The sequence below is a fragment of the Lampetra planeri genome, chromosome 5, assembly GCF_965212315.1.
Source record: "Lampetra planeri chromosome 5, kcLamPlan1.2.h2, whole genome shotgun sequence".
In the NCBI taxonomy this organism is placed as follows: Eukaryota; Metazoa; Chordata; class Hyperoartia; order Petromyzontiformes; family Petromyzontidae; genus Lampetra; species Lampetra planeri.
Window position 1 is genome coordinate 21,418,193 of NC_136111.1, and position 19,007 is coordinate 21,437,199.

The 19,007-nt window shown below is 48.3% G+C and overlaps 1 protein-coding gene across 1 annotated transcript in view; it reads right to left on the reverse strand.

Annotated features, from left to right (window-relative positions):
- Positions 1–17,459, reverse strand: part of LOC144719135 (cell adhesion molecule 2-like) — a 127,868-nt gene extending 110,409 nt beyond the window's left edge. Inside the window, exon 1 of the mRNA XM_078595003.1 lies at positions 16,809–17,459. Coding sequence (XP_078451129.1) covers positions 16,809–16,872 — 64 coding nt within the window. The 5' untranslated portion in view covers positions 16,873–17,459. The remainder of the gene's footprint in view (positions 1–16,808) is intronic.
- Positions 17,460–19,007: the final 1,548 nt, after the last annotated feature.

Consider the following 19,007-nt stretch of genomic DNA (forward strand, 5'->3'; position numbering starts at 1 on the left):
CAACACTGTAATATGTCTGCTATTGGCTGCCTGTATTGTAAATGGGTACTAGTACTACTACTACTAATAAAAATGTCCAATGTTGTATTGAACGAGTCAATTATTTACCCAAGAAGCCCCATTGAGACTCAGGCGGTCTTTTCTCTTCCTGGAATGTGTTGTATGAAGATGTTTGACCAGATACAATGAACTGCATGCATGACGGCTCAGCATGGTGGGAAAGAAATCTGAGAACTCGTCACAAAAGAGGAGGCCTTGAGGTTGGCAGACAATGGCCTCCTGTTGTAATTACCTACGACATCAGACCTCACGGTGTGTTACACCTAACACGTAGCCTTTATTATGATTCATCAATTTTTGGGGGGTCAGATTGCGTAAATTAAATGTGTGTTGAACACCCTCTTCCACCCGATACAGCTAATGAATGAAGTTGTCACGTGAAGAAACGTGCCAAATTAATTATTGCTTCATTGCACCGGTATGCTGGAGATAAATCCACAAAATGTCACACAGTTGGGTACGTACAACATTTCACTGGTAATGCCCTCCAGGTTTTACTGACCTACAATAATCATATATAATGCCGATCATTCACTCAGGAAATCCTCGTCGAACCTCCAAATCCTTTTTTGCAGAAGGGTCCCGTAATTTGGTTATTGGCCAGCAGCGTTCGTCAGCCTTTCACGCGGGAGAAAACCAAAGGAGCCGCAGGAGGAGGTGACACTCAGCGCTGCCATCTCCTGGCCACACCAAAGACAAAGATCCCCCATATACCCTGTAACAGACTGTTGGGGCAAGTGCTGTTAGCGAGCACCTACAAAGGCCGGCACGGCGCACGAAGGGGTGGGCGGCCAGCGCCACGCCTGACCGCCTTTGTCTTCCCAGTGGTGATGTTTACACACCCAGGTTGAGCCGTCCTCGTGGAGGCCCAGGAACGATTCAGATAATATAATCGTCACCGGTGTTGGCGGTCGTGAGCGAGAATCGAACTTGGGTCGCCAGGTTCGTAGTGCAGCGCAGCACTAACCGCTACACCACTGGCTACACCTCGCAGCTCCACACCTAATTGTCACCGCTGGCAAGTCCCCGGTGGTCGTGGAAATCCAAGGACTATCCAAGCTCAAACTCTGCATAGTTTTGACGGTTGTTTGGTTAGTGATAGGGAGCATGGTCGTGTGGACACGATATTTCAAATTGTTTGTAGATTTGAAGCTTTCGTGACTGCAAGGATTCATTCTCTTTGGTTTTGTCGGTAAAGTCACGTAGGTAAAAAAAAAATTAAAACAACTAAATTAAATCACGACGTTTCGGGCGCAACACAAGCGTCCTTCTTTCAGGTGGGGACACCGTTGCGAAAGCACAACCGCTGTGGAAAGCAATCGAACGCTTAAGTGGCTGTGCTTTCGCTACGTTGTCCCCACCTGAAGACGGATGCTTGCGTTGCGCACGAAACGTCGTGATTTAATTTAGTTGTTTTCATTTATTTTATTTAAAATTTTTACCTACGTGACTTTACCGAAAAAACCAAAGAGTATTTCACAATGTGTAGCACGTTGTTTAAAAAAGAATGTTCGCACAGTTAACAGCAGGGGACACAGCTATTTGTGAATATCAAACGAAGAGGTGACGAGGTGTGATTGCCGTGTTATTTCAGTCGGAACAATTATTTTTGAGATAATAAGTGAATTACAGCTTGTGTTGTGCGTGCTTTAGTTTTAATCGGGACGAAGTTAATTAAAATAAATCCTATATCGATATACGATTTTCCTAATTTATGAAAACAATCATTGCCATGATCAAAATTGTACAGCCTTCTGCCAATCCACAGCTGGATGACGGCCTCCCCATGCCATGACGTTCATGGGGGTTGTTTGGCCATACGTCACCACGCTGCACAGTGTAGGTTGTGAAGTTGGTGGGGCCTAAAACTGGTACGTACAATATATCACTTGTCACTAACGTTAGCCGTGGAAAGCAGGTCACCGAATGTATAGTGGGTTAAGCATTACCCCACTGCTCCCCACGTCAAAGATGTGTGTGTGCATGCACACTATTATGTAATTGCCACAACTTAAGAGTTTTTCTAGATTTGAAGTTTTCGTGACTGCAAGGATCCATACTCTTTGGTTCTTTTGGTAAAGTAACGTAGGTGAAAATAATAATAATAATAATAATAAGAAGAATAAAATAAAAAATAAAAAGTGAAAACAACTAAATTAATTCACGACGTTTCGGGCGCAACACAAGCGTTCGTCATCAGGTAGGGACAACCACAGCGATAACATTTAGTTGTTTTCACTTTTTATTTTTTATTTTATTTTATTATTAAGAGTACTTCCCTAATAATCTATCCAAGTGCGAACCGACTTTTGTGTCTTTGGTGAACATCACACGTTTCTTTAAAAAAAAAATGCTTTAAAAGATGACGTTAATATCCATCTCTTCCTTAGATGCGACTTTCTTGCTTTCGGGAAAACATCTCCAGAGATGAAGGATCCATTCTGAACACTCAGAGAGCAGCGCACCAGCGGGTGGTTCGAGATAATGGTCCACAGAAGAATATATCAGAGAACTGCTTCCGATTTCTCAAGCGATATTTTATCCACACTACTAGGTGGTGGTGGCGATTAACCTTCCTCCCCTGCTGCACATGACGGTCGATGATTTCGCAAATTCCCAGAGCTGGAATTTAGCCAAACGCGTGAATTCTTTGCCGTGTCAAGTAATCGGTGAACCGGGCTGAGACCACCAGCTTCGCTCGACTTGAGAGTGTTCAGTTTCATCACGGGAAGCTGCGCCGCCTCGAAGCACGGGTCTCAGAGGTGGCGGTTCGGAGAATGGAGGCTCCCGGCACCACTTCTTACAGTCGATATTTTAAAAACCCCGAAAATGATATTGGTGCAATGATAATGAAATAATCCAGTATTGTACTAATGGTAGTTTACAACGGTAGCTGTTCATTCATCACGGCATTGAATCACCGTCTCAATTTTTTTTTCATAATCCAAGAAGCAAATGACGGAAAAATGACATACATCCTCACCTTAGTCAAAACAACAATGATAAAACTTCACCAAAGTTGCATTATTACATAGCTACAATTACATCACTTCATCAAGAACAGGTACCAACCTTTTTTTACCGATTCAATTAACAATTAGCAAGAATAAATTTAGATTATTTTATGTGACTGGGGGATCACAACATTTCAGAAATAATCTGTACAAACAGTACGACTAACAATAACGTTGGCTCGTAGCCACTTTTATTCTTTAATAAAGGCTGAACTCTGTAACTACACGGATGTGTCAGAGACTTCTGTTTATATATGTCTGGTGTTACTTTTAATGGAGCCCACTAATATACTAATTACATCCTCAATTGCTTCATTAATAACCAATGTTTCTGTACAGCCGAGGCATGCGTTTGACAGTGGGATGACCTAAATGTTTATTTTCCGCGTGTACTTCAAAAATATTGAAGACAACACAAAGGAGTTGCTAACGTGGATAAAGTAGTATCGTAGTGGCAAAATAATAGCCTTATTGAGAGAACTATCGCCGCAAATGTAATACCAAGCATTTGTATCATTCATTCTCTCCGTGCACAAAACCTCGCTCGCTACATTATTACGGGATAGGCATTAATTTTTCATTTAGTAATTTGAAATAGATGTTTTCTTAGAAGCACCCCCGATTCTCTCTCCTCTCTGTCTCTCTTCTTTATTTTAAAACATCCAATAACAACAAAGAGAAACTCAACACGCGCCATGACAGAAAACGCATACGAAATCATTTAGAATATTTAACATCCAACAATACGTGCAAAACAATGTGCCGTTTCAGTGAGAGAGAAAAAACGCTGTCTTTCTTTAGCAATCGTTTGAAAGAAGCAGCCGGTTCTTGTTCTGCATATCTAAAAAGTGAAGGGGGGGGGGGGAAATGCACACCGACCGACCGTGGCACAATGTGTGATTCATCGTCGAACGGAAGCGAAATTAAAATGTTGGGCCCACCACCGAGCGGGGCTGATGTGCGAGGGGCCATGGAGCGGGCGAGCACCCTCCCCCCCCTGCTCCTCCTACCACCCCCTGCTCCCCCCACACACCCCTGCTCCCCCCCTCTCCTCCCATCGCTCAACGTGCACAAGCTTGACCTGGGGCCATTCAATTTCCCAGTGCGCGCACGCGCAGCGCGGCCCCCAGAAGGCCGCGGCCGCCTCGGGGAAATAAAAGCGTTAAAAACCGCCGCTGAATTTGAGCCAGGTATATTCCCCTACCATCCTCGGATACGATATCCTGCCGAGAATGGCAAATGCTAAGGGAATGTGGGGGATCAGGAGGGCGAGTGTTGTGGGGGTTGGAAGGGTTCGGCAAGAGAAAAGATGTGGGGTGAAGGTACGTGGTGGTTGGGGGTGGGGGGTGTTGGTGGAGGTGAAGTGGAGGGCTTGTGGTTGGAGGCCACGCAGTGAGAGGGTGGTGGTGGTGGTGGGAGAGTGGTGGCGAGTCTGGACAGGTTACGGGTCACGAGAAGTGAGGTGGAGTGAGAGAGGGCAGGGATGGGATTGTTTACACTGCCGCAAGTTCATTTTGAATGCCGGGCTGACAGCAATTTACATGCATTTGTACTGTAACGGAAATAGTACCAGGTTGAACAATGAGAAAATAATTTGTCATCTCAATGTGTGGCACTGCCAAATATATTTCGGCTTTGCTCCATGCCTTTCTTTAGCAAATCAGCCCACCTGCCACTATTTCTGCCCGTACAATGGCAGGCGTAGGATTGTAACAGCAGAAAGCCATTTCATGCAATAATTGTGTAGCCCCAAATTTTTTCCTATAAATAAAACCATCATACTGATACTGCGTTAATCCCCTTTTGACAAAGAATGTGATTTACCAGTTAAAATCTGTCATAATTGTTACAAAATTGTAATACTGCATGGTGAATAAAATGCATAAACATTAATTTAAACTTACCGCCAGCTCACACATATAGCACATAATTACGGCGCATAGCCCATAACATTAAAACCATATCTACAAGCTTTTTTGTTGCAAAAGCAATATTTTTGTTCAAGACTTAACCGATGCAAAAATTATCGCCATTTCTCTCGGTAGGGTAAAGTCACAGCCAAGCATACGGGACGTGTCGGAGAGAGCTTGAAATAGAGGAGATGGAGCCCTGAATTCAGTTCACGTGTAAGTGCTAGGTCAAGTTTTACATCACAGTATCATCCCGAGAGGTAGCGGACGCTTGGGGCGGCCTTCTAAAATGTTAACTACCTCGCCCGCAGTACAGGAGGTCGTGGGTTCGATCCCAACCCTGACACCTCTATATTTGGAGCTTGCACGTTCTCCCCGTGGTGGCGTGGGATTTCTCTCCAGGTCCTCCGGTGTTCCCTCAACGTTTAGAATCAACGTGCATTTAGAGTATTTGACGGATATACGTTTTCAACGTGATAAGCCACTTCGATGAGCTATCATTTGCGGCTAGGTCGCTTCTGAACCTTACCTGGTGAAATGAAATAACAATGTTCGGTTTTAGTTTGAAATCCGAATATACTGAGGGGAAGAAAATGCTGCCAAATTTCCTTTTGAGTCTGAAAGTTCAACTGTGCTTTGTAATGAGGGATGTGGGGATGGGGGGGGGGTCCGTGCACAAAGGGGAGACCCTCATTTTGCAAGGGGGAATTGTGCTTCGTAAGAATGGCTCAAAATCCCAGTGGGCGCAACTGACCCACATGTTTGTTCATTTGCGCCTCCAACCAACTGCCCCTGTGCCCCCCCCCCCCCCCCGGTTCCCTCCCCCCCGGCTCCCGACACCCAAACTACACAATTCCACCTGCAACCACCCATAATCTGCGAAAGTTTCACTGCAGCAGTATCTGCAGCAGACCGGTGAAGGCACAATCTTGTTCAGCCGTGTCTCAGGAATATCCACATAAAGTCAGCGGTGAATTTAAAACACGGTAATTAATCAAGTAAGGAAGACCGAACAGAAAATGGCTTAACGACCACATCAGAGATTGGTTCCAGAAATATGTGGCACTACTTGGGCATATTGGCACAAGACAGAGGAAAGTCGGAAACAAATGACAACATGTGCAATGGACACCTATACAGGCTATCTCCCATGAACCATGATGATGTTGAATTATTTATCTTGCTCACAAAGCGGGACACTGTTGTGGTGGAATGGTGAGCACACTTGACTTGGAATACCGAGGTTTTCCTGATTGATCTTCTGGCAAGGCAGTTCAAACAACGGGGCAAGTTTATTAAATCCCACCCAGCAGTTCGTGTGCAGTGGGATGAAGACCTAATCATATTCTTTGTTCTTTCGGTAAAGTCACGTAGAAGTGAAATAATACAATCATAAAAATTAAACATAATAAAAAATTCTCACGACGTTTCGATTGCAACACAAGCAATCATCATCAGGTGTGAAAACTACAGGAAGAAATGTTTTGCTGTAGTGGGAGAGATGCTTGGTAAGGGGTTATATAAGTTAGAGAGGGGGGAGGGACAAGGGGGGGATGAAGTTCCGTTTGCTCCAACATCTTCCAAGACGTCTGTGCCAGCGTGGAAGAGAAGGCCAAATACCCTCTAGACAGGCTCTCTCTCGAAAACTCCCTTGAGTGGAGGCCTATCCACCAGCGGTGGCCAGTGACTTCCATAACCAAGTGGTGCGTTTAAGACATTGGTGTTTACAGCGTTCGTACCGCTGCCGATGTGAAGACGAGCATGCGCGTGTCCCCACGAGAGAACTGCGAGCACGTGCATCTGTACGTGCGAGGCTGTGCGGATGCCTACGTGGGCATGCATCATTTAAACTCTTCAAATGAATAATTTTGTATCTTACCAGGTAAGGTCCACTGAGCTATATGGCTCTTTTCAAGAAGGGACTTGGCCACAAATGATAGCTAAACGAAGTAGATTATCACGTGAAAATGTATAGCAGCAAAAAAACACTCTCAATGCACGTTGATTCTAAATGTGAAGGGAAAAACCGGAGGACCCAGATAAAAATCAATGCGACCACGTTGATAAAGAGATACTCGCAAACTCAAAATACACAGCAGAGGCATCAGGGTCGGGATTGAACCCACAACCTCCTGCATACCAGGTGAGCTAGTTAACATCTCGCCACCGTGGCACGCCCTGTCGAGGCAACACTTCGTCGCAATCTGCAGCACCGCAGCATGGAATGCATTATCAGTGTAAAGTAAGTCAACGATGCTTTCTCCGCGAGCCACTGGAGATTTCTGCAGAGCCGCACTGTTTTTTTCAAAACACAACCATACGACGAAACTTCAAATGACACATTTCCTTTACGGACACTCGGTGTGAATTATGGCGTAATTAACTGCCAACGCTGGCCATGGACACGTGAAAAAGCAAATTCAATATAATTATGCTTGGTAAGTGAGTTGGTTTCATTTTCCGTAATGGCAGCTATATATCATCGCACGTGCCTTGTCGCGTTTCTTTAGCGTGCCCCTACTCTCTCTACCTTTATTTTTAATGCCCCCCCCCCCAAAAAAAATACTGCCGGATGATATTAAAGCAACATTTCCTCTACGATTTTATTTCGTTTCTCGTCAATGAGCTCCGCATCGCAAGGTCCGGAATGCCATTTGAAAGGTGCTGGGATAGTGAATTTCCCAGCGCACGCAGCCATGAACCTGCTCGGCATTCATTAACCGTCGGATGACATTTTGGCCGCTTCTTTTATTTCCTTCTTCCGCCTCTCCTCATTTTATCGGCCATTATCGAGCTAAAGGGTTGAAACCGGCCGCTCGCCGGGGCATGCTGAGAGAACGAGAGTGGATCGCTGCGAGCGGGCGAGAGAGCGACGGATCTATGGGTACCGTCCCATGCACACCGAGAGGTTCAGGTGGTGCCGAAGCGGCCACCGTGAGTGCCCTGCGAAATTTACCCCAAGAAATCTGTGGGGGAAAAAACGCATCGTAGCTCATCGGATTCCTCCCGTCAAAAATAAAGACTCTGATTCTGAAGTGCTTATAGGAGCATTTGATATATTACACTAAAACTGGATTGTCAATTCTAGATAAATTGGGGCGCCACGGTGGCAAGATGTTAACTACCTCGCCTGGTATACAGTTCATCATGGATTTTATCCTGACCCTGACGCCTGTATATGTGGAGTTTGTGTGTCTCTCTTCCCGTGATCGCATGAATTTTCCTCTGGGTCCTCCGATTTTCCCCTCCACATTGAGAAACATGCGTTAAGAGTATTTGGATGACATACATTTCCACGTGATAAACCATTTCGTTGAGCCATTATTTGTGGCCAAGTGGCTTCTGGAAAAGAGCTACACAGCTCAGTGAGCCTTACCTGGTAAAATAAAAGAAATGTAGTTCAATCGTGGCTGAGAATACCAATTGAATGAAGGTATGTCAAACGACGCAGTGTCGCTCGTAAAAAGAAAACAACTAATCATATAACGATGAGCATTCGAAGTTATCAGACTGTGGCTTCTGCAATCCACGTGCACGTCTTCCCATTGCGTTAGAACATTTATCATCGATCTAAAAAAATGCAACCATCTCCAACTCCACGCCTCCACTCTTTCCGTCACTTTATGCGAATATTGTGAATCTTGCAGCAAGATGAGTACAAGTGACCATATACTTGAATTAAAACAGGTCAGTGGAACGATTCTAATAATTGTATATTCAAAGGTGCTTTTGTGGGGGGATGGGGGGGGATATGCTTGAGCGATGGGGGTTTAATTTTACTCAACGTTGGGACTGGGTAACTTGATGACGATATTGATTTTTTGTTTTGCACGGCGCTCCGATGCATTCCAATAACGACACCGGCGCATTCTGAACGGGTCATCGCTTTCTAATTGCCCTGCGCTCTCTCTCCGCCCGCCGGGTGAGCCCGCTGAGTGTCCCGCGCTGACAATCCGTGCCCTTTGACGGGATCTGCAGATTGTTGATGCACATGACTGACCCCCCCCACCCTCCCCTCCCCTCCTCCAAATCCCGTCGCGCTGCGTCCACAATCACGAGGGGAGAAGGGCGGCATCAGTTTAGCATGCAGGGACGTTCCTGCACAGATGGGGGTGGGGGGGGGTGTTAACAGCCACGAAATATATTAATAATAGAACATTTCCCTTAGCCTTTAAACTTACCCGGTCTTGGCCCCAGACCATCTGTGCTGCGTGAACAGATGCTAGAGTTTTTACGCATCTCAATAGCATCACCGGTTATTGAGACGAGCTTCCCCTGGTTCAGCTAAAACTCCCAAAGCCGCGGCTGGGCACATTTGTGGCGTGCGGTCCCCGTGTGCGTCGCGCATCATTAAGTGCAATGGCAGAGTTGCAACAACAACAACAAAAACACACACAGGCAAGGGAGACGCGAGCGTTTGGTTGGGCGAGAGCGGCGTGGACAGAGAGCGCCGGTGGTGGCGCGCTGGTAAGGCGGCGGTGGTGGTGGCGGCAGTGGCAATGGTCGTGGTGGTTGCGGCTTTGGGGACGACGGCGAACGTCGTGAGACGCGTCAGCGGACTCTCGCGTGGAGCGCATGCACCGTGACACGGAGGGAGACGCGCGTGCGTGTGGCCCCGCTCGGAGGCCTCGCCCTGTTCGCCCGGCTCGCTCGGGGTGAGGCTCGAATCTTGCGCGACCGGACCCAGCAGGCACGCAAGGCCGCCACCACCGCGCTCCGTTCCCAGCCGGGGCACGAGGGAGTCGCTTTGCTCCGTAACAATGCTCACTTCACACCTCCGTCCACCTGTCATGCCCCATCGAAAGGTTACGGTACTTGATCTTCTGCCCAACTTAGCCACGTGTTATTCACACGGTTGGCTACGTACGGTACCGAAAAGAATACATACATTGTGGGGGTGGGGGGGGGGGCAATTTTCGCTGGGCTGAATACAAAAGAGGGCCCCCCCAAACGGTACCTGTGACTGGTGTAATAAGGGGTCCCCAAAACGGAACTTCTCTGCAGCCCTGTGGGTGTTGTAACTTGTAGTAGCCATTATGTACATATGTACAGCTAGTCCCTGGGTTGAGGAAGACCCGACTTACGGAATTTCGACCTTACGGAAATGCTCTCATAAATCATGTTATAAAATGCGTGGAAATGTTTGCGATAGTTACGTAAGCGCAAGTAAGTGCAGCACGCTGAGGTTGCGGATGAATACCGTGGAGCTTCACTCGGATTAAGGCAAATGGAATTTATGTTGATTTGGGGGGAAATTTATTCATATTCTTGGGTCTTTCGGTAAAGTCACGTAGATAGGTTCAAAGAAAATAAAAAAAGAAGAAAGAAACTACGACGTTTCGATGGCTTGTGTTGCGCACACATGCGTGGCTCCCTGGCAGCGCAGGGAATGGGGTGATTCGGCGCGGAGTCACAGATGCGTCTCCCCCCTAGATTAGCCCCACAATTAAATGGGCTGCAGCACAAGGCCATCTGCGCAACCCACCTCGAGTTGAGCGCAGCACCTCCCGCACAACGTGCACTGCAGCGAGCCGGCTCGCAGTCGGAAAGACTGCGAATTTAAATTCCTGGTTGGGTGACTCAGTTCATCATCCTTCTGGGGTCGATAAAACGAGCGCCACGTTGTGGTGAAGTAACAAGTGTCATTGTCCTGTAGATAGACGCGCCCCCTTGCCATAGGAATGTGGAATTTCCACCATTGGCTCAGAGCTGTGAACAGGATACAAGCATCGCCTGAACAAAAATAATTGAGCAGGAAATCACTTTGAATTGTTTTGGACAATGTCTGTGGACATCTACGGGCTATCTGCCCATGTATCATGATAATGACGACGACTCACTCTGATCTGGCAAACCGCGGCGACAACTGACGCTCACAATCCTCTGGGCCACGTTGCGATATTGGCGGAGCGTTCATTTGTTCGTCATCACGCGCACCGCAGGCAGCGCCGATCCCACGCGCTCGAGGTCTGCACGCACAATGATCTGACAGACACCTAATTATGAACATCGCAAAACTACAACGCAAGCCATTGCAATTTACTCAAACGGGAGATTTTATTTGCATATTAACAAACAAAAAATTAAACGCGATTAATGCAAAATGATTGTTTTGGGCTGCAACATTCGGATCAGCAAGAGGTTCATTTCACTCATTGCTCTTTGCCACTTAATTGCTTTTTTTCCCGTGAACTTGATGAGGGCTGGGTGAACTCTTGTGACCCACTACATCAATCTAAATTACATTTGCCTTGCTGCAGTGATGCCAGACCTCAATTTGTAAGTGCAAAGCACGGTGGGAGGAGGTGGGGGGCCGTGTGGTGTGGAGGTGTTTGGGTGTTTTTCTCCCCCCCCCTTCCAAACCACTCAACCTTTACGCCTCCTCCTCCTCCCCCCCCCCTAACCACCTCTCGACCTAATCACGCTTTTCTCTAAGAGGTTCTTTATAATATAGCTCATATCGCGAGATGCACTGATTTACAGTTAATTCAGCCATCGATCCCGGATTGCAAAGAAAAGAAGAAGCAGAAAATAAAACACTCAGCAGCAATCAAATGCCACGGGTCAATTAGGAGAGGCGAAACAGCGCGAACGGCACCAGGAGCCTGAACGTACGGATGGGATACCTGGACAGTGCATATCACCATTTGCATCCGATCATGATCTATTGAAGCAACCGTCTGGCAGTGACTGTCTATCCATTGAACAAGGATGGTCGGTCATTGCATCGCGCGCTTTCAGAACACACTTAGGCGGCCGTCTGGAACGCTGTGCCTTACGATTTTAGGCAGCCACTGGAGCTTCGCAATTTTTTTTATCTAGATTGAAAGCTCATTTTCTTTAGAACTGCTGTTTGTGTACAGTTTGTTGTCCTTCCCCCCCGGGCACCTCCCGACGAGCACGTGTTGATTACGTAAAGTGCGACAAAAGTTCAACATACATCAACATGCAAAGGGTGATGCATATAATCCAACCGAGCTTCATGCTTGGTGGGCGTCATCATCATCGTCGTGTTTTGCCGATCATAAAACTGCCTGACAGTGGGAACACGGCGTGCTTGCATGTGATCCGAGACTTGCAGTGTTTTGGTTCTGTTCGCATTTTGGTGTTCTCTGGTAAAGAAGGCTGTCTCTGGTGTAGGCCAATCAGTTTCAAAGACAATGCCATATATAATTATCAGAGCATGTTTAAAGGGGGGGTTTTTGGGGTTAAATCGCGTAAATATATAAATGTGTCGTTAAAACCCGCCACCACCCGACACAGCCAACTAGAAAAGGTTGTCACGTAAACAGAACGTGTTAAGCAGAGCATGATTGATTGAACGTTTTGCCACAAGGAAGTGTGGTTAATGCAGACTCGATGCCTTGGTGTTTGAGCATCTTAACACAACTGGTTTAATTGCCAGAAAGGGTAAAAAAACCATAGTTATATTTTTTTCATCATACCTCCGTGATAAAACTATTAAACTGGGATTCGTGCCTGTTGGGCGTCATCATCGTCGTTGGTTTTGTTGTTGTTGTTGTTTTGTTCACGCCTGGCAGCGGCAACACGGCAGCGACAGACGCGAAAGGGCACGTGCAAGGCGGACGACGACGACGAGGCGAGCGAAGAGTCGAGGCGAATTGCGACCAAGTGGAAGTGGTGGCCTATGAGTCTCCACTTGAATTCCCCTCCCCCCGAACCACGTTCCAATCAGTTCTGAACACCTATCCCAGAGCACGTATAATTCAGCATGACAGTAATTATGAACGCACTCACACGACGCTTCTGCTGCTTCTGCCCCAAGTGGCGTTAAAAGGCACCCAACGCCATTGGCTCCGTTGCCTGGGTGCTGTAGTCGCGTGCGTGCGTGCGATCGCGTGCGTGTCTGCGTGTGTGTCTGTGTTTGTGCGTGCATGTGTCTGTGTGTGTGTGCGTGTGACATCACGTGGGGAGCGGTGGTGGAGCAGTTAGCGCTACGCTGCGCTACGAACCCGGCGACCAGAGTTCGATTCCCGCTCACGGCCGCCAACACCGGTGACGATAAATCTTAACCGGTCCTGGGCCCACACCTAAGTCAGCTCAGCCTAAAATGAGTACTTGATGCGGTGTGTAAACATCGCCACTGGGGAGACAAAGGCGGCCGGGCGTGGTGCAGGCCACCCACCCCTTCGTGTGACGTTCCGACCTTCGTAGCTGCTCGATAACAGCACTTGCCCCAACAGTCTATTCAGGATATAGGGGGGAGTGGATCTTTGTCTTTGTGTATAACATCACCATTATCATCAAGTCATCACCATTACGTCCAGCGTCGCCTCGGAGAAGCTTTGGCCAAGAAGAGGAATTTCCTTCCCCTCACAGGTCAGCACAGGGTCGGGGGGAGGGGTGCCTCGGGCATGCATTATTCATCGCCGTGGACACAGTAACTATGTAAGTGTACATACCGGCAAAGGTGCAGCACTGCAATTGGTTTCTCGTGCCACTGCTGGGCAGAAATGGCCCTCCCCTCCCCCACGCTGGTCAGATGTATTTTGGAAGGAGTGTGAGCACCCACACTTTACCCCACCACACGTGACCTACCAATTGACTGTGGATGTGTGCATTTATACTGCTGGGTGGGATAGAGGCATTGGCGGTGGGGGAATGGGGGAGGTGGAATATTTTTTTTTTGCAATTGTTTCAACTGCCACTCCGGGAGATAGGACCGGCAAAAATCTCTAGATTACAAGTCATGTGTGCTAACCATCACACCACTGTGGTAGCATCATCGTTTTATATATTTTAGATACATCACGGTTTAATGGAAGATAACAACTCTTTTTTCGCACCTTAGACGAAAAATCGAAATCTCAATTTTCTCCTCTGTTGAAAGTTGAAACAAGCTAACATGAAAACCGAGTTTTTTTGCATCTGAAACCTGATATCACTCTACGCTTCATAATTCGCTCACATAATCGCATTACCTTTAAGGCTTATTAGATATGTTTTTAAGTGGCTGAAACAGTAATTTATGCAAATCACTCATAAATAATTGCGAACGGAATTATGCTTTTTTTTATATAGCTCAAGATAAAGTTTCTCCTAGCCCAATATTAATTTTAGAAAGGGCATCTTTAACGGTGTAATATTTACAATGCACCGGATGATGTTATGGGTGACTGCGCAATGCATGGCTCGTGTGGGTGCTTTTAAAATATCCGTGACTCCAATTTTTTTTTCATGTCAGCGCATATTTATAATATATGTTTACACCATTCATCAGCATCGTCAAACCTCGCTTTAATTAACTTTAAATATTGCCCATTATCAATCACTATACGAGTAAATAACTGACAATTTGCCTATGTTTATAACCACGCAGGCAAGAGTCCATTGAGACCAATAAACTATTTTTGAAATCAAAACGTCTATGATTTAGGACCAATTTATCCCATTAATAGTACAGTATGTCTATAAACACTCGATGATAGGCTGACAACATCTTAAAATTAGAAAAAAAATCAATGCAGGAGCCTTTTTGAATGGGAGTTATACGACCCAGTGTAACTTTTCCGGATAAATATTTAAAATAAAGTAAGGAAAAAAACAAGGTCTAAATATATCTCTGGAACCACAGCAGTGACATCGAACTGTTAGGAGGAAAATGCGCTTCTGCATGACACGTTGTAAAGAAGGGATGGTCAGGGGGATGATGATGATGATGGCTGATGGTCAACAATACCGTAATGGCATCCGATGAATGAATGTAACGGAGATGGAGCGATTCACTCCACTAGCGTATACGGAGAGCTGCTTCGGAGGATTGTGAGCATTGCAGGATTGTGAGAGATGGCGACGGCTTGCCGAAGCCATTGGTCCAGTAGTGGATTGACCATGGCTGATTGTGATACATGTTTTTATGCAATGAACAATCGAATACACAACATAAGCGTCACTCTGGCGAACTACCGACGACAGGAGCACGCCACGCCATTCGCATGCCTCTGTTGACTGTATCATCCATGGGCGAAAGGCGGGTTGCCCTGGAAAGAACCAACGGGCAACGAGTGGCTAGCACGCAGCACCGCCTTCAGGCGTCTCGACACTGAATGCAGAGCAGCGAGCGAGGCTGAATCGCTCTCCCACAATCGAGTGCGATGACCTGCAGCGGCATCGACAATGCGCTAAACCCGCCGTGCAAAAACCCAGCGAACCCGCGAACACACAAGTACTGTAAGACGGTGGCGTCGTCGTCATCATCATCACCACCAGCCATGCTCGATCCACTGCTGGACCAACGCCTCCCCCAGTCCGACCGCCACCTCGCACGATCTTGCGGTGTATTGTTTTAATCCGATGTCATCGTTCCATCTCCACCGCTGGACGCCCTCCCCCCCCCAGTCTGTCGGACGCGTTACAGTTCACAATGCGATGAGAGTCTAAGCACTGTTTTATGTTCTTCTTCTTCTCACGAGGGTGCCATCGACATTGCGATGGGATTTTTTTTGGTCCGTGAACACCACGAACGATGTGCTTTGACTCCGTGCGCGAGGAAACCGGAGACGCCGAATAAAACCCCAGCCGCGCGTACGAGGGGTGGTGTGCTATTCAGCATTGCCAACTCCTGACCAACAACATCTCGCAGCCTCCACGCCTACAGCACCTGGGCAAGCACCTGCTGGTGGTCACCCTTCTAAGTGCCAACGACGCTCAGGGGATCTTGGCTCCCCGCGTGACGCTTGACGGATGAACAAACGCAATGACTCGCGCGCGTTGGGTCTGCGCCGTGCGCGTGCTGACGCAGCGAAGCGGTTGGCGCAAAACGAACACGGTCGCACGAGTTCGATTCCGGTTCACGGTCAACAGCAGAGATGATTTTCTGATCATCCCTCGAGGTCGACTCAGCCTTCAAATGAGCACCTGGTGCGATGCGTAAAACATCGCCACTCAGGAGACAAAGGCGTCCGGGCGTGGTGCTGGCCACACTCCCCCCCCTCGTGTTCCTTAGCGGCCTCCATAGGCGCTCGCTAACAGCACTTGCCCCCAGCAGTCTGTTAAAGGCGACAACAGGAGATATTTTGTCGTTGTGCTTGCGTAGCACGCACACGCAGGTGCGTGCGATATACCGACAACGCGTTTTCGGCACGTGTGCGGGACGCCCGCAGTAGTATGCACATCGCACACAAAAATCTGTGCGCGATGTTTGTTTGTTGTTGTTGTTGTCTTCCCATTGCTTGATCTCCATCTCTTGCGTACGTGCGCACACGTGTGAGTGTTTACATGCGTGCGCGTGTGTGCGGGAAGCCGTGGCGTAGTGGGCTTGCACGAGTACTGTACTGTCTTGTAAAGTAATACCTCCTTGGTGCGATGTGTAAACAAACACAAAAACATCGCCACTGGGGAGACAAATACGGCCGGGCGTGGCGCAGGCCAACAACAACAATAACCCCCTTCGTACGCAGTTCGGGCCTACATCGGTTCTCACCACTTGTCCTAACGGCCTGCGTAGGTTATACGGGGAGCTTTGCTTACTTGCGAGCATGCTTCAGTATAGAAGGTGTGTGTGTGGTTGCTTGTCTGCGCGTGTGTTTACGTGCGCTTGCTTACGTGTGTGTGTGTTCGCGGACGTGCATGTGTACGTGTGCGCACTTGGGTATGGACGGGCTTGCCAACGCGCTCGCGTACACGTGTGTGTATGTGCCAGCGTACACGTGTGTATGTGCCTGTGTAAACGTATTTGTATGCGTGTGCTTGCGTCCGCGTGTTTGTTCACATACGCGTGTATCTGCGTAAACGTGTGTGTCTGCGTACACGTGTCTGTGTGTGTGTGTGAGCTGCGTCCGAACAATGCGCTCCATCTCCTTACCGTGCGGGAACGCCACGGCGCAGAGGCTGCTGCACAGGAGTAGGAGCCGCATCCTGCCGATCATCCCGAGCCACTCTTGCGCATAACTCTCCTCAGCCCCGGCGTGTGTGTGCTGCGTCTCCTTACCCCTCCTGTGCTTGAGTGAGTGAGTCTGCGTGAGTGAGTGAGTGCCGCGCTCTGCCCCACTCACACGCCACTGGCTCGACGTGCCTCTGCGTACCGCGCCTTTCCCTTATATACGCCAAGTCTCAACAGCGAACGGAGCTTGAATCGTTGCGCGGATGCTCCTCGCTATTCCAGCGCCATCTCTCGCTTAATTCGCTCGCCTCGTTCGCCGCTATCCGATCTACACCAGCGCCGACTGCGCACCCCTCCAAGCCCGTTCGTTCGCTTTTTCTCACCAACTCACCCGCCCGCCCGCCCGCTCGCTCGCTCGTTCGCCTGCCTAACACCCACCACCGCACCCCCCCTCCCCAAAAAAAAATCTCACGCGCGGGACGATGAATAATTTGGAACGTCGGGGTACGGCTGTGAAACGGTCGCTACCGAGAGCACTGGCACTGATCACGCAGCGTTGATCTCCCCTACCCGACGAGCACTGTGCTGTTTCTCGCACCAGGCGACGTGCCTGGCTGGTGCTGCTGCTGTTGTGGCGCCGAGCGGACGGACGGTGTAGGAAGGGAGGGTGTGGATGAGTCGTTTTGTTGGTGTCGATTCTCAATTCCAGCGGCACGAGGAGCGAACCAAACGGCGGAGCGGCGTGGGGAAGTGTTCGGTGTGGGCAGTCCGAGGATTACACGCGTCATCGGAGTTTTATGGTTTGTTGTGGGTTTTTTTTAAAAGATCTTTATTTTTTTTTACTCCAACAGATGCCAGTATTTTTTCTTTTTTATAAAATACGCATATAAATACGCAAATAAAGCCACACCCACCTAAAGTATGATGATACACTTAATCGCGTACACATAGGGCGCACTTAATCAATACTGACAACGTGCTTTTGTTTGGGTAAACAAATAATGAATAATTATGCGCTTGACATTTTTGCAAATGCCCTCGCTAATTACACCGCGAGCACCTGTCGTGGTGCCATTCCCGTTTAACCCAAGAAGTCGTTTCCCACGCGCGCGTCTGCGCATGGATACCGTTTGTATTGTTTGCTGCGTCTCTGAGCTAAAGTGCGCACTGTATGTGTATATATACACGATAGTCAGGGTTTTATTTTGAAATCCGTAAATTCCTGAACGTTTCTAAGGGCCGGCTTGTAGTAGGGATTGTCGGCGTAAGGCACTACCACTAGAGTATGCGTATCCATGGAAAAAAAACCACTATACTGCATTATTGCACCCAATATTCACGTAGTCATCTGACTAGATGCGGCAGAGTGGTGCTGTGGTAACACTCGTAGGCTCGCAGCAAGAAGCGCCTGGGTTTCATTCTCCACTCGGGCGCGTTTCTGCGTGGAGTTTGCAGATCCTCCCCCCTCTGTCCTGCGTGGGTTCCCTCTGGGTTCCCCGGTTTCAACCCAAAACAAAACAACAACATGCAATGTAAACTGAAATTGGACAAGCATCTTAATGCTGAAAACGTTCCTGCAAATTAGTCGATTTGCCTGCAAATTAGTCGATTTGGATCACTCGCAACAACATCGCTTCTCTACTGCGAAAAAAAAACTTGCCGGGACCCTCCGGAAAAAAAGAGTCGCGAGACTCAGCGAGCTTTTTGCTGGACAAACGGGCGCAGCAGCAACAACAACAACAATCACCACCAACATTCGCATTCAAAAGTCACGTAAGTGGAACAAAAATAAGTGCGAAGAACAGCTTCCAGACCGTTGCTTTGGTGAGGCTGATGGTACCCAGCGCATCGGGGGCTGCCTGGGATCATAAACAGTTGGACTCGGCCGTTCCGACACACGGCTCTGGGACTCCCTCGTTGCTCCTTTGCTCTCAGCCGTCTTTGTGCCCATTGGGGAGCGTAACACTTTGACGCTCCAGTGATAATTAACGCATTAATATCCAATTAGAGGAGCTGCCAGAGCGATGGGGGGGGGGGGGGGGGCGAGTGACGGTGGTGCGGGCGCGGTGTAAGCCTCGCTTGTCACTCGTATCTAAATGGCCGTATGATACATCTCACGCGCGCTTAATCATACGTGCCTCCTCCTCCAAGGCGGCCCTATGGCTCGATAATAATCCGTTT